Genomic DNA, 14,293 nt, shown 5'->3' with positions numbered 1-14,293 from the left:
CAAAAGTCACAAATTCCTAATTGGCATCCCAAGGCTCAATATGACCCAACTTACAAATTAGGCCCAAAAATCATCATGGACCTAATCCCAAGAAATTCTGTAGTCTATCCATTGTCCAAAGTCAGAAGTTCGATGGCCTAACAAGGCCCAAACCCTAAAATCCTAAAATATATCCCAAACCCGAGGAAGTCAATCTGAAAGATATGGTTCTTAATCATTAAAACTTTATCATAAAACACAATAAAAGGTACTCTCCCTTCTTCTTAGAATAGAGAAACTTTTATCTTTCTGCCTAATTGATCCTTCTTATTCGCTCTGCCATTCATTGAAACCTTTTCAATTAACTCAGAGTTACACTTAATCTTATAAGTATAATCATATTTACTAAACTTTAGTAAATCATGACAAATATCTTTATCAGTTTTATGGTGGACTTGATTGATGCACAACATTGTGATCTCGATCTCCTAGTCCTTCACTTGACTCTTTGTCAATGAATTAGTCTTGAATTTCCAATTATAAAGTTTCTCATTCATCATATAACCAGGTTGTGTGATTCCAAGTTTCTGTCCCATTGAAACTTGGGCAATGAGAAACTCTTCCTATTTGGCAAATTCTCGACATTTCCACAAATAATATAATTAATAATCAAATCCATTATTGCTAATAATAGAAACATTCAAAGATTAATTTTTCATATATGTCATTGCAAGGATAAATAAACAAGATAAAATCAAAATTCATTTTATTGCGGAAAAAATTTTGTCCTTACAATGCAATTTAATTGAAAAACTATGTTATTACATATTTTTTCAGCATCTGTTCTAACTCCAAGTAGTAGCTCAAGAATCCAATCTTCAAGTGATGCGATCGAAATCCATTTCTTCATGTTTAGATCTAGCTCACTTCTTCCCTTAAGCTTCCTCTATTTTCTTCGATCCTACAAAACATCAAAATGTAATCTTATCACATCATGTATTAAGAATCTAGAATAGGAACTTAAAAGAGTAATTAATGGATTTTACCAAAAGCAGAGTCATACATCTTGACTTTCCCATCTCTTAGATCTCTCAGGTAGTTTGGGCAGCTTCGTCTCCAATGCCCCTTCTCTTGGCAATAAAAGCAAATGGACTCCTTTGGTACAGCACATCGGACAATCACAGACTTAGTTCTTTCTGGACTTCCAATGTTACCTGTGTCCATTGAAGTTTGGGATTTTAATTCACCAGACAAATTTGCTTGACCAACACGCCAAATCATTGCTGATTCAGCAGCTATAAGCAAATAGGTGAGATCAACGAGGGTCACGTCGTGATCCATCATATAGTACTCTCTAACAAACTCACTATATGATTCAGGAAGTGACTGAAGAACCCAGTCAACAATCAATATTTTTGAGATATCGACACCCAACATCCTTAACCTATCAATGTGCAACTTCATCTCTAAGACGTGTGCACACACAGACTTTCCATCTTTATGCTTAATTGCCAATAGGGCTTGAGTGAGCTTGAACTTTTCAAGCCTTTGAACTTGTGGGGTAGGGAGAACAATTGGAGGAGGTGGAGGAAGTGAAGTATGATCTCTTGTTCCTCGATCATATCGTGGAACATCATCTTCATTTGAAAAGCTTGTTCCATGGGATTTGGGAAGACCATGATTGTCAGAACTAGACATCTACTAAAATGGGAGAAAATTCAAGTTAAGTTGATTAGAATTCTTGGTGTAACACCCAAATGAAACATCAAGCTAAGATCCAACACAATACTCTACAACCTAGAAAAGAGATGCCGTAATCTAGTCGCAGAATATTTGAAGGTAGGTAAATGACGATTTACCAATTTCCACCATGAAAATAAAAAGAAGTTTAAGTTTTAAATGAATTGAAACTCCTAGATCTTTTAAGATTCATTGAACTTTTCAATGGCATGTTTAATCTCGATTATGCCCTTCAAGTTTGCGACTGGGATGCCGAGGATCACAAACAAGGCGTGAATAACCATGTGAATCACGTGGTGCACTCAATGCTACTATCACCTAATCAATGTGCCGGTTAGCCACACAAGCTCCATTGATCTATGATAAACATCGAGCCACCCTTCGCCACTAATGCCAACCCCAAATTAGTGTGCCGGTTAACCATACACACTCCACTAACGTCTCGGCAAGAGTACAAAGTGTCATTCCATGGATTAGCATACAATTTCACATTTTGCCTAAAGTAACTATGATTTGGGAATTTGAAAAACATTTAGTTACTTTGTACTTCATTATACTAATAATGGAAGGTTTCTGTCCTATCCTACCCGTTCGGCTGTTTGTACTTCATTATACTAATAATGGAAGGTTTCTGTCCTATCCTACCCGTTCGGCTAACGACCCTCCACTAGTCAAGAGTGCGGTGGGTAAGAGTGGATACCCATTCAATTGCCATTTTATATGCAATTTCCTTAAACACCTCTTATAGACCAGCTTCGTGAATGAGGTCTACTAACGGTAAGACTGACTGTTTACTCATACATACATACATACATACATACATACATATATATATATATATATATATATATATATATATAATATTAGACTTTTAATGTTATATATAGTATAGGGTGTATTTTACACTTTTAAAATACTAGATGGTTTAATTTAGTAAATTATACTTTTATTTTAATTAAATGTAAACCAAAACTTGATGGGTTTATTAAATCTCTTTTAATTATACACTTTAATTAATTAATAAAACCATAAGGGTGCGATTTGAACTTTTCAAATTACTAGGGTTTTAGAATTTAACATTTCAAAATTAAACTTTTAAATTCCAAAACTTGAGGGCAAATTTTGAAACATTTCAAAACATTAGGGTTTAACTTATTTAAATTTCAAAAACAAAACTTTTAAGTTCAAATTTAAACTATAAAACCTAAAGGGAGTAATTTGAAACTTTTTCACAAGATAATTCAAATCTAAATTACAAATAATCAATATTAATCAAATAAAACGAAAGATTATCTAAATTTGACAATTATCTTCAATTTTGGCAAGGATAAACTCCAAATATTGATAAAAATCGGATTTTATTAATATAAAATGTTTTAGGTAATTATCTACAGCCAAAACAGGTCAAAATCCCCAAATTTGCTCCATCTGCGACTCCGACTCGTCGAGTCAAGCTTGGACTCGTCGAGTTCACTATGGACTCGGCGAGTTCAGCCATGGACTCGGCGAGTCCAGCCCCCGGAACCAAAAACATTTCAATTTTAAGCATGAATAATCAACCAAAGCATCAAATACATCAAACAAACAACCTCAGACTCTGATACCATTGATGGGTTTTGTGCAAAACATCACTCCTATGGTGTACATGCAAACCCTAATAGCTTTTGGATCTAGTTTGTCTAATGAACATGCAATTGAATATCCAAAGGTATAAACCCTAGATCTAGCATAAAATTAATCATATTAATATAAAATAGAGTTTAGATCTGACCTTTGATTGTTATATAGTAATAACAATCAATCCTTAGCTTCAGAAAGCTTAGTGCCTCAAGTGTTGCACCTCTAATGGAGTCACAAACACCACTAAGCAACTTGGATGAAGAGGGAAGAGAGGGGAGGCACCAAAAACGACTGGAAATCCTAAAGGAAGTGTTAGCCACGTTTTTGGTGCATAGAGTGCCTTTATATACATGTAGGCTATTAGGGTTTACAACTAGGAAACCCTAATCTGGCTACTTAAGCCCTAAGCAGCCCAAGGACTCCTTTAACATATTAAGCAGCCCAAGGACTCCTTTAACATATCCCTTGGACGAATTCTTTATGGGCTTCCCATAGAATTCGTCCAACCTATATTATTTAAGTAATCCATAGCCCAATTGCAATTATCTTATAATTACAAATCCAGTCCCCTAAGTTTAATTAATCTCTTTTAGCCACAAAATTAATTATCAATTAATTCTTGACTAATATTAATTAAACAATATGATTTCTCCGTTAATATATTATTCTTATAATATATTAATAAATCATAATTAAACCTTTCTCTCCTTAATTCATCCTACATATTGCTATGGTGAAGGCAACCCAAAAGGATCATGCTCATAATCGGGTCAAGTACATACCAAAATAGTTATGGACTTAGACACTAATCCAACAATAACTTCCGGCTGTCAACCACGAATGCCAAACATACCCTAGGTTGTTCTCATCAACCATTAGTAAAACCTGATCACATACATAAAATACATGAAAGATGATAAAATGACATTTAAACGCTAAAAAAGGATGTTAACTTAAAGGTGCATTATAGAAACATAAATTAAAATAAAAGAGATTAAAGTCCTATTTTTGATATCCCATGACATGTTAGAAATATTGGAAGATGCAAGAGATTTTAGGAAAATCTCCAGAAAAGCCCTAATATTTTAGGAAAATTTTTAATAAAGTTCTAAATTTTATTTTTTAAACAAAAAAGTCCTGCCTTTTTAACTTTTTGAATAAAAAAGCCCAAGAAACCGGCTAATTTATTCATTTTAGTCATTTTGACCTGTTCAGCAGGTCATGTGACCAAATCATTAATTTTTCCAAAATAATAGAACTTTTCTGCAGATTTCATCAAAACTTGTATATAATGTGTAAACCTATTTTTACGTATTTATATCTATTTTGACGAATTTATGTATTTTTTAAAGTTTTTATATGTAGATGTTCATGTATTTTTATGTATTTTAAATATATAAACGTATTTTTTTGCATATTTATATGTGTTTTTACAATTTTACAAATTTTTTATGTATTTTTATGTGTTAATTTTTATATATTACGTATTTATATGTATTATGTATGTATGTATTTTTACATTTTTTATATAGATGTTTATGTATTTTAAATGTACAAACGTATTTTTACTTATTTATATGTATTTTTTTAAAGTATTATATATATTTTTATGTGTTTTTTATGTATTACATATTTATACGTATTTTTATGTATTTTTTAAAGTTTTTTTTATATAAATGCTACTATATTTTTATGTACTTTAAATATATAAACGTATTTTTTACGTATTTATATATATTTTTTTAGTATCTTACATGTTTTTTTGTGTGTGTTATGTGTTTTTTATGTATTACGTATTCAAATGTATTTTTATGTATTATTTTAAAAGTTTTTTTATATAGATTTTTATGTATTTTAAATGTATAACCATATTATTTTTAAGTATTTATGTATTTTGTACTTCAAGTTGTCTCACTATTTCTTCTAATTTCTTCATGTATGTCTACATGGTTTTCCTATATATCCACATAATTTAAGTTTTTTCTTATTCAATGTTTAATTTTAAGATAAGTGAATGAAAAAAACTTAAAAAATATGGGTATGTGGGAAAACAATCTAGACATATTTGAAGAAGCTGTACGAATTTGATGAAATGGTTTAGATGACTTGTAGTAAAAAAATACATAAATATGTAAAAAAAAATACAATTATACATTTAAAACACATAAAAATACATAAACATATAAAAACATGTAAAATACTTATATATATATATATATATATATATATATATATATATATATATATATACGTTTATACATTTAATATACATAAAAATATAAAAACATCTATATAAAATTAAAAAAATACATAAATACGTAAAAAAAAATATCTTTATACATTTAAAATACATAAAGAAAAATGTAAAGATGTACATATAAAAACTTAAAAAATACATAAAACTAGATATAAATACATAATACATAAAAAATAACACATAAAAATCCATAAAAAATATTAAAATACTTAACAATACATATAAATACGTAAAAAGTATGTTTATATATATATATATATATATATATATATATATATATATATATATATATATATATATATTTAATGCATAAAAATATGTTTATACATTATATACAAGTTTTGACGAAATTTGCAAAAATACATCATTATTTTGAAAAATTAACGATTTGCTCCCATGACCTAATGAACAGATCAAAAGGGCTAAAGTGAATAAATTAACCGGTTTTTTAAGCTTTTTTTTATTCAAAAATTTAAAAAGTCGGGACTTTACTGTTTAAAATACAAAATTTTGGACTTTATTAAAAATTTTCTTAAAATATTGAGATTTTTCTTAAAATTTTTTGAGATTTAAAAATGAAATGTTGAAAGATGCAAGAGATTTAAAGAAGCCAGTGTAGGGAGATTGAAATAAAATATAATATGATTTTTTGATATCATTTTATTTAAATTGTTTTAATTTTAGGTGTTTAAGTTATTGTATTTTTCGGAAACACAAAATTTTTATTATTGTGTGTTTTATTTATATAACATGTAATTTAGGTCCCGTTTGATAGTTTCTATCTACGAAAGTGTTGTCTGGTAAAGTGTTGTTTGGAAAAGTTTTTTGACTGGAAAAGAAACAATGTTGTTTGATTGTACATCTGATTGACTGTGCTGAATGATGAAAAAAAGTAATAATTCAATAAAGAAAGAAAGAGGTGCGGTTTGGTGTATAATTGTCTTTCCAGCCCATTCAGCCAGAAAGACATGATTTTGGGGCTTTCTGGGAAAGACATATCTTACCGGGAAAGACCCCTTCTTTTGTGCAAATCAAACAGTCTTTCCGGTCTATTTAGCCAGAAAGATCTGTTTGGACCTGAAAAGATGCGTATCAAATGGGACCTTAATTTCCAATAAATTCATATTGAATTTTACGCAATATTTGAATACTTACATTATGATGTACATATAAAAAGTAACTGATAATTATTAAAAGTAGAATGCTAACATGGTGGTTAGATGAACTTTATAAAAGTTGAAGGGATTGTGAGACAAGTGGTATAAAAAATGGAATATTAATGTGACGATCAATTAAACTGATCATTTGATGAGCTGAATGGGATGTAAACGCCTATCCTCATCTTATATTTACAAAGATACATTATCAAGACAAATGCATATTTACAAACCATTAAATATTTAATATAGAATTACATGGAAGGAATGGAAAGATACTTTTTGTATATTGTATAACATTATACTTTTATTTATTCATGTTACATCTTTGACAATAGCAATTTCATCCAAACGCAAAACAATTTATTTGACTACAGTTAGTTAGATTTTTCAAAATACCATATTTAATAAGAAAAAACTAGAATAATAATTTTGTACTAAAAAAGAAATGGAAGTAGGATATGCTACACTACAAAAATATATTGAAAGTACAATGCTATAATTAAGTAGATTTTTCAAAATATAATGCTTTAATGAGAAAGTATAATGTTGAAATAGAAAAAAATGAAAGTAGAATGGTATAATACACAAATAAATAAAAGTATATTACATCAAGGTATACATCATATGTTCAAAACAAGAGAGACATTAAACCTATAAAAGAAAGGCTTTGGAATCTCATAAGCTAGTAGAAACAATGACCTCCAATATCTTACTTTCAAGTTCACCCTCATCTACCCACATGGAACTCTGACGTCGCACAAGTTCACTTTTCTCTTTCTTCTTCTCCATGAATTTGTTTTCTCTCATTTTGTGATATTCAAGCTTTTGAGCTCTTTCTTTTAACTGCATCCACAAGATTTGGGAGAATTTAATCACACTCACATCAATCAAAAGATCACAAGGCCCCATTTGTTAGGGAGGGCACTTTCTTGGACATGCATTGGACTCGTCCTAAGGATGTGTTTGGCGCGTCACAGCTAGCTGATAAACTAGCTTATTTTTCGAGCTTTTTTATGTGGTCGTGTTTGGTAAGCCAAAAGTAGCTTATAAGCTAGTTTTTTGAAAAGCTACTTAGACTAGCTTTTTAGGAGTTATTTTAAAATTTTCCAGATACACCCTTTAATTAATTATAGAAACACATACTCTTACATGTTTTTTTATGTAATTTTATATATTTCAGTTGGCTTTTCAGTTAGTTTTACCAAACGTTATTTTTTGTCGGCTAGCTTTTTAACTATCAGCTAACTTTTTATTTAACAGTTAGCTTTTCAGCTATCAGCTAGCTTTTCAGCTAGGACACCAAACATAGTCTAAAAGTTGCAATTTTATTGTCCAACATAAAAGGTGGGACATAGACTTGCTCATTATCTCTCATTTGTAAAAAAAGACATGAATGCCCTCGTTCTTCCTTTTTCTTGAAAATAGTCCCATCCCACCAATTTCATTCTGTGTTCCATAAAAATTGGACTCCCCTAAATGTATTTATTGCGGTACATTTTGCAAATTAAGATTAAAGAGCACTTGGCTTCAACTTTTGGGCAAAAGAAACAGATAAGTTGTCTTTGGTGATGATGAGCATAATTAAGAAAATAATGATTTGTCCAATCCAATATCAAATTAGAGATGCAAACATTGTATATTGGAGAATAAGAACGCAGACAACAAAACATGTATAGAAAAGGAGAAAACGAAATGGCTTCTGGTGATTATTTTGAGCAATAACCCATATCTGCATATGATCTATGCTATCAATTAGGGACTTAAATTCATGGATGTATAACTTGTTCATTGAAGTAATCTCTGATCATAGAATCATTTATTCGAGAGACGTAATCAAAATGATGAAACTGAAAAATAGAATTCACGTACCAGGGTTTGCCGGAACTCCTCCTCAGCCACTTGACGTTCAGCTGCTTTCGCCTTTTTTGCGGCGGCTTTAGCAGCTTTACGCTCTTCACCTTCAATCCTCAGGGCTTCTTTTTTAATCTCGTCTTTTCTCTGTTTCTCTAGTCTCTGAAGCTCCATTTCCTGGATGTACTCCTTGCGAACCGCCTTGACCTTCATCGCGTAGTCGCGACGAAGAAGAGAGAGCTTCGCTTGAGCCTCCTTGGGATCCCTTGGTGGTTTCCAGCTGTTGAGGTAGTCGTTTTGTGAGAGATATTGGTGGTTGCGTTGGTGGTCGTTATGGTGAGAAGGCACGACGGTGGTAGAAAGAGGTCGGTGGAGGCAGAATCGTTGAGTAAAGACGTTTTCTAGGATTCTAGGTTTTGGAGAGCGGAGGAGCACTCGTGAGCTCGCCATTAAAGCCGGCAACAGAACCACGAAGGGTTTTATGCCGATGAAGGGGTTTTACCGATTGCTAACAGCGACCAACTAGAGTTATAACTTGGGGGCGTCGGTGCAAATGTGTAATGTCAAACTATTATATATTTCTAAGATGTGATGTAAAAAAAAATTGATAATTCTAACCTATTTAGGGGGTGTGGATAGCTCCCTTGTTGTGATTATTAGCTTATTGCTTATTCTTATTACAATAAGCTAATTTAAGTGTTTGATAGAATGCTTAAAAAATAAGCTTATTGTGGTAGGAATAACTAAATAAGTTGATTTTAATAAGCAATGGGAGAAATGCTTATTGCTTATTGCTTATTTTTAATGATTTCGGAAATTACTTAATTACCCTTCAAAAAACGATACATAAAACCCATAAACCCTTCAAAATCGATCGTTTGCTTCACCAATACTATTGTTGCCGATCGTTATTCCACCTTCTCCCTTGACCATCGTCCCTGGAAGCCATCGACAATAAGGTATGTTGCTTTGCTTCTTTTTTTTCTCTCTTCTGCTATCGTTCCCTGTTTGCGTTTTTTTTTTTTTTTTTTATCGGTGATGCAAACACAGACAAGGAACCATTGTTCTTTCTTACTTCATTCTTGATTGATCTTTTTATTTGTTGCATACATGTGATATTGTTTTTTTTCTCCTACCTATTAAGAAACTGCCACTAATCTGTGATGGTTGATCATAACATGCACATGTGATTATTCTTGATTTTCTTCATCAATTATTGTTGTTGTTATTTGTTGTTATTGATGGTAGTGATTCTTATTTGTATTCATAAATTTTGTTGTTTATATTGATTCAACATTAGGTTGAAATTTAAGAAGTTTCTTCATTCCTTATCATGATTTAATATAGGTAATGGACATTATCAATGTTCATGATATGGATATTGGTACACCCAAAGTGAAAGTTACAAATAAGTTTCATTGGGATCCTCATACATTCAAGATATTTCTTGAGGAATGCATGACCGAGCTAAAAAACGGGAATAGACTGGGTATTTATTTCAAACAGCCCGCGTGCCAAAATATATGTAAGAGGCTTTTGGAACGAACGGATAAAGAATTGGACATAAATCAAATGAAAAATAAATGGGACATTATGTGGAAAGAGTTCAAATATTACAACCATTTAACAATACTATAAACGGGAATTTCAATTGATCCCGTGAGAAATACAATCTCAGCATCAAAGGAATGGTGGGATGAGAAAATAAAGGTAATAATTAAAAGTTTTATCTAACAATATATTATGTGTATTGTGTTTTTCATGACATTCTCAATTTGTACATATAGGAAGATAAAGAGTTTGCTAAGTTTAAGGATAAGAATTTGGATGTATATCAGACATATTATGAGGCTTTATTTCGGGATATTGTAGCTGTTGAAGACAAGGCTAAGGTACCTTGCGAATTTGGCGACGGTAGCACTCCGAATGATGTACAGTTTGTAGATATTACGGATGGAAAAGAGGATATTGACGAAGTCCGCTTATTTGATGATGTTGATCCTTTTATCACATTTGATAGTTCTAGTATGAATAGGAGGGGAAAGAAGTTAACTCCTAGGCGTGACAAGAAAAGAAAATTTGAAGGAAAAAATGAAGGAAAATGAAGGAAAAAAGTATGGCAAACTCATCATACGAAGTTTCTCAAGAGGCTTATAGAGAAAGAGAAGTAGTTGAAGACGTACTCTACTTTTATGTCATATGTTAGACTTATCCTTTTATGTCATGTGTTAGACATACTCTACTTTTGTGGTCAATTTTGCCCTTGCCACATGATTATGTTTTGTTTCCTTTTCTATGATTTTATGTATTAGGTAGACTTTAAATGGTTGTCATGTGTTAGACCTATCCTTTCAACTATTATGTTAAATTTAAACGGTTGTTTTGTGTTTGTTTTATGCAATGTCGTTTCATGTTTGTTTTGTGGTCAATTTTGCCCTTGCCCCATGATTTTGCTCTTGTTTTCTTTTCAATGATGTTGTCATGATTTTATCTAGTATGTGGTAAATTTCAATCTTACCCTTGTTACCTTTTCGTTAGTAACAGGTTATATTCATGGCCAGTGACTGTGAAAGTGACAACTCATATGACAGTGATGACTTATGTGATGAAATTGAAGAAAATGAAGAGATTCAAACACTTCTTTTATGTGGGTTTGCTGTCAAAGGGTTACTATTTGTCACACTCCCAAACCAGAACGGCAGAAACGTTCAGGGGCGGAGGACATCATGTCAAGTATCATAACAAATGAATAGTAAAGAAAGTACACACCACCATAATATAAATATATTTGAAAAGTTTACATGATTGTATGTGTTACATGTTTGCAAAAGAAATCAAATATAATATGGTGATCCAAAATATTAAACTGACGCCTAAGCGTAAGTCTTCAAAAGCAGTTGCTAACCTGGTTTAGCGATTTCCTGAGAATACAAGTTATTTCAAAGAGAAAGTGTCAACATTTAAGTTGGTGAGTTCATAAGTAGTGTTTTGAGAAAAAGTATGACATTCGAAAGTTCGTGTATGTTTTCCAGAAAATCCCTTATTTTCTTATAACAGTATGAAATGCATATGTATGTTCGTGTTGTGAATTGTAAATAGTTGCACCAGGAAAATCTCTTATTTTCCTATTAGTTGATTGTTTTGGATATAGGAAAATCCCTTATTTTCCTAAAGTAACAGGCAGTCTCTAATGACCAAAACCGTAACAGTAAATAAATATGACATGCTCAAAAGAATGATGTTGTAAATCATTATTGTACAAAATGAATGTATTTGGACCAGGAAAATCCCATATTTTCCTAAAAGTGAAATGCAACCTTAAATGACCAAGACTGTAACTTGTAAGCAAATATGTCATGCTTAGAAATGAAGATGTATAGTTTTATTGTTAAGTAAAACTAGTTGTGGAAGTGTTTATCCTGAGTTTTGAACATGCTGATAATACCCTAGAATATAGTTATTACCCCCCAAGCATGGTTAAGTTATGTATTACTACGTGCATGAGTCATTGTTTCCGCGTGTTGTGAGTTCCTCATAACCATACTAGACGCAATACCTAATGTTGACATTTGTCACCCCGGGGACTGTAGCTAACAGTCAGGGTGCGGAGTCGTCAGCCCCGTATAGATCTCGCTCTCCCTCCAAGAGACTTTGGTTATAGGTGGGGACTTTCGTTTGGTACAAACAAAGCCATATGACGTCACATGATAGCTAACAACAAGTTCACGAGTAATATGATGAAAAACCGTTCGTATGAAATGATTTCCTTTTTCTACCGTGTTACAAAGGCGAAATGATGAGCTGAGTTTTCTTGTAAAAGCATCATGTTATAGTTGAAATGGTTACCCTTGATATGATGTAGTATGCAAATGTATAAATAAAACATATTTCTATTTATAAAACCTATTTTATCCCAAGAGGGTAAAGTTGTGTTGTGAGGTGTTTTGCATGATAACAACTTCATATGATAGTTAAAACAACAATATGAAAAGTATAGCAAAAGGTCGATGTTTCACACGATTTTAGCCATGTGTTTACTTGTATTCCCCCCTTAAAAGTGTTTAAAAGCAGTTAAAAACATATTTAAAGTGTGTTTGTAGGGGTATGAACTCACTTGATTGAAGTGGTTGCTTTGAAGTAGTCGATAGAAGAATCGAGTAGAACTTCGATAGGAAAAGCTGAAAACGCGGGAAAATATTGGGATTATCGGGACTCTCGGGAGTGTAGAACTTCCTTCGGGACTTCAGTGTGAAAACTGGGGTGTCGGGATGGATTCGAGTGGAAAAACGCAGAGCTTCGACACGAGAAAGAAGAGAACCGAGCAATGAAACCCGGAACCCTTGAGTTCTATTTATAAGGTCATATTTGGGTGCCACGTCGTGGCCAACTGTGCCACTTCGTGGTGAGCAATCCTATCCTCTTCCATTGACAAGACGTCATCAGTCACTTGTCGAGTCGCGGCCAACTGTGCCACGTCGCGGCCAACCTGACAGCCTCGGATTTTGGGTCTCGAACTTGTAAAATGCATAACTTTCGCGTACAAACTCTGATTTCGACGTTCTTTATATGCACGCGTAGGTGTGAAAAGGCTCACAACTCTCGTTTAGACTCCGTCGGCTAATTTTGACTTTATTTTTATTATATTATTTTTAACAGGTCGGGCCTGCAAAAGTCCGTTTAAATTCCATAACTCCTTCATCTGGTGTCCATTTTCGTCAGACTTTTACTGTTGTACTCCTATTGTCATGGTCTTCAACTTTCATTTAGGTTGTGTCGGCTAAAGACCGCTCGATCTCTATTCGGAGTTTTTAGCTGACTACTGCTAGGTCAGAAACTTGGAAAAATCATAACTTCCTTATGCGAAGTCAGATTTATGCATTCTTTTTATGTATGTTCACGGTTTAATGATATTTATGATTTTCATTTAGATACCTAAGGCTAAACAGTATTTTATTAGGATTTTGTATTTTACGTTTAACAGTGTTTTACCGGTATTGCCACGGATCTTCGATTAGTCATAACTTCTTCGTTATAACTCGGATTTTAGTGTTCTTTATATTTTTGGAAACCTCGTTACGATATATACCACTTGGTATATCCCAATTATTGTTTTATAAAAGTAAAATCTTTTACCCTAATTTCGCTGGTGTTACACTATTGACTCAGAAATCGAAATATGTGCGTAGACGTCGTCGTTCATCTTCGCGCACAAGAAGCATGCTTATCAATGAACTACTTAACGATTATGAGAGTCGATGTTATGAACTTTTCAGATTAGAAGTCCTGGTTTTCAACATGTTATGTAGGGATCTTGTTGCACATTATGGGTTAAATAAATCATGTCGTGTATCTATTGAAGAGTCCCTTGGTATTTTCTTGTTGTACTTAGCGCATGGAAGTGGAAATCGGTTAGTTCAAGAGTTATTTAATCATTCTGGAGAAACAATCCATAGGCATTTTCATAAAGTCATGGATGCTTTGGTTAACCTAAGTAAGGACATCATCAAACCAAATGCTAACTACAACGAAACTATACCAGAACATATTTTAAATAACCCTCGGTATTATCCATACTTTAAGGTAGTTACGTAGTTGCAAAGTTATGTTATCTGGTGAATTTGTGTAATTGTAAAAATAATTGGTAATTTATTATATTTTTTGAAATTGTAGGATTGTATTGGTGCCA

The 14,293-nt window shown here is 32.3% G+C and overlaps 1 protein-coding gene across 1 annotated transcript; it reads right to left on the bottom strand.

Moving 5' to 3' along the window:
* Nucleotides 1–7,318: 7,318 nt before the first annotated feature.
* LOC111895931 (stress response protein NST1) lies at nt 7,319–9,165 on the bottom strand. The gene is made up of 2 exons (XM_023891988.3): nt 8,626–9,165; nt 7,319–7,599 (listed from the first exon to the last, which is right to left on the bottom strand). Exons 1-2 carry the CDS (start codon nt 9,055–9,057, stop codon nt 7,432–7,434), a joined length of 600 nt encoding a protein of 199 aa, XP_023747756.1. The 5' UTR covers nt 9,058–9,165; the 3' UTR covers nt 7,319–7,431.
* Between the last annotated feature and the right edge of the window lie 5,128 nt (nt 9,166–14,293).

This window comes from Lactuca sativa, chromosome 6 (genome assembly GCF_002870075.4).
Source record: "Lactuca sativa cultivar Salinas chromosome 6, Lsat_Salinas_v11, whole genome shotgun sequence".
NCBI lineage: Eukaryota > Viridiplantae > Streptophyta > Magnoliopsida > Asterales > Asteraceae > Lactuca > Lactuca sativa.
This window is presented reverse-complemented; position numbering and strand designations above follow the sequence as displayed.

What these genes read in the sequence shown, in the direction of transcription:
- LOC111895931 (XM_023891988.3), bottom strand. Translation starts at nt 9,057, where the DNA reads ATGGCGAGCTCACGAGTGCTCCTCCGCTCTCCAAAACCTAGAATCCTA. An exon ending in AGGAGTTCCGGCAAACCCTG is followed by an intron (nt 7,600 to 8,625) that starts GTACGTGAATTC and finishes TTGTGGATGCAG; the next exon opens with TTAAAAGAAAGAGCTCAAAA.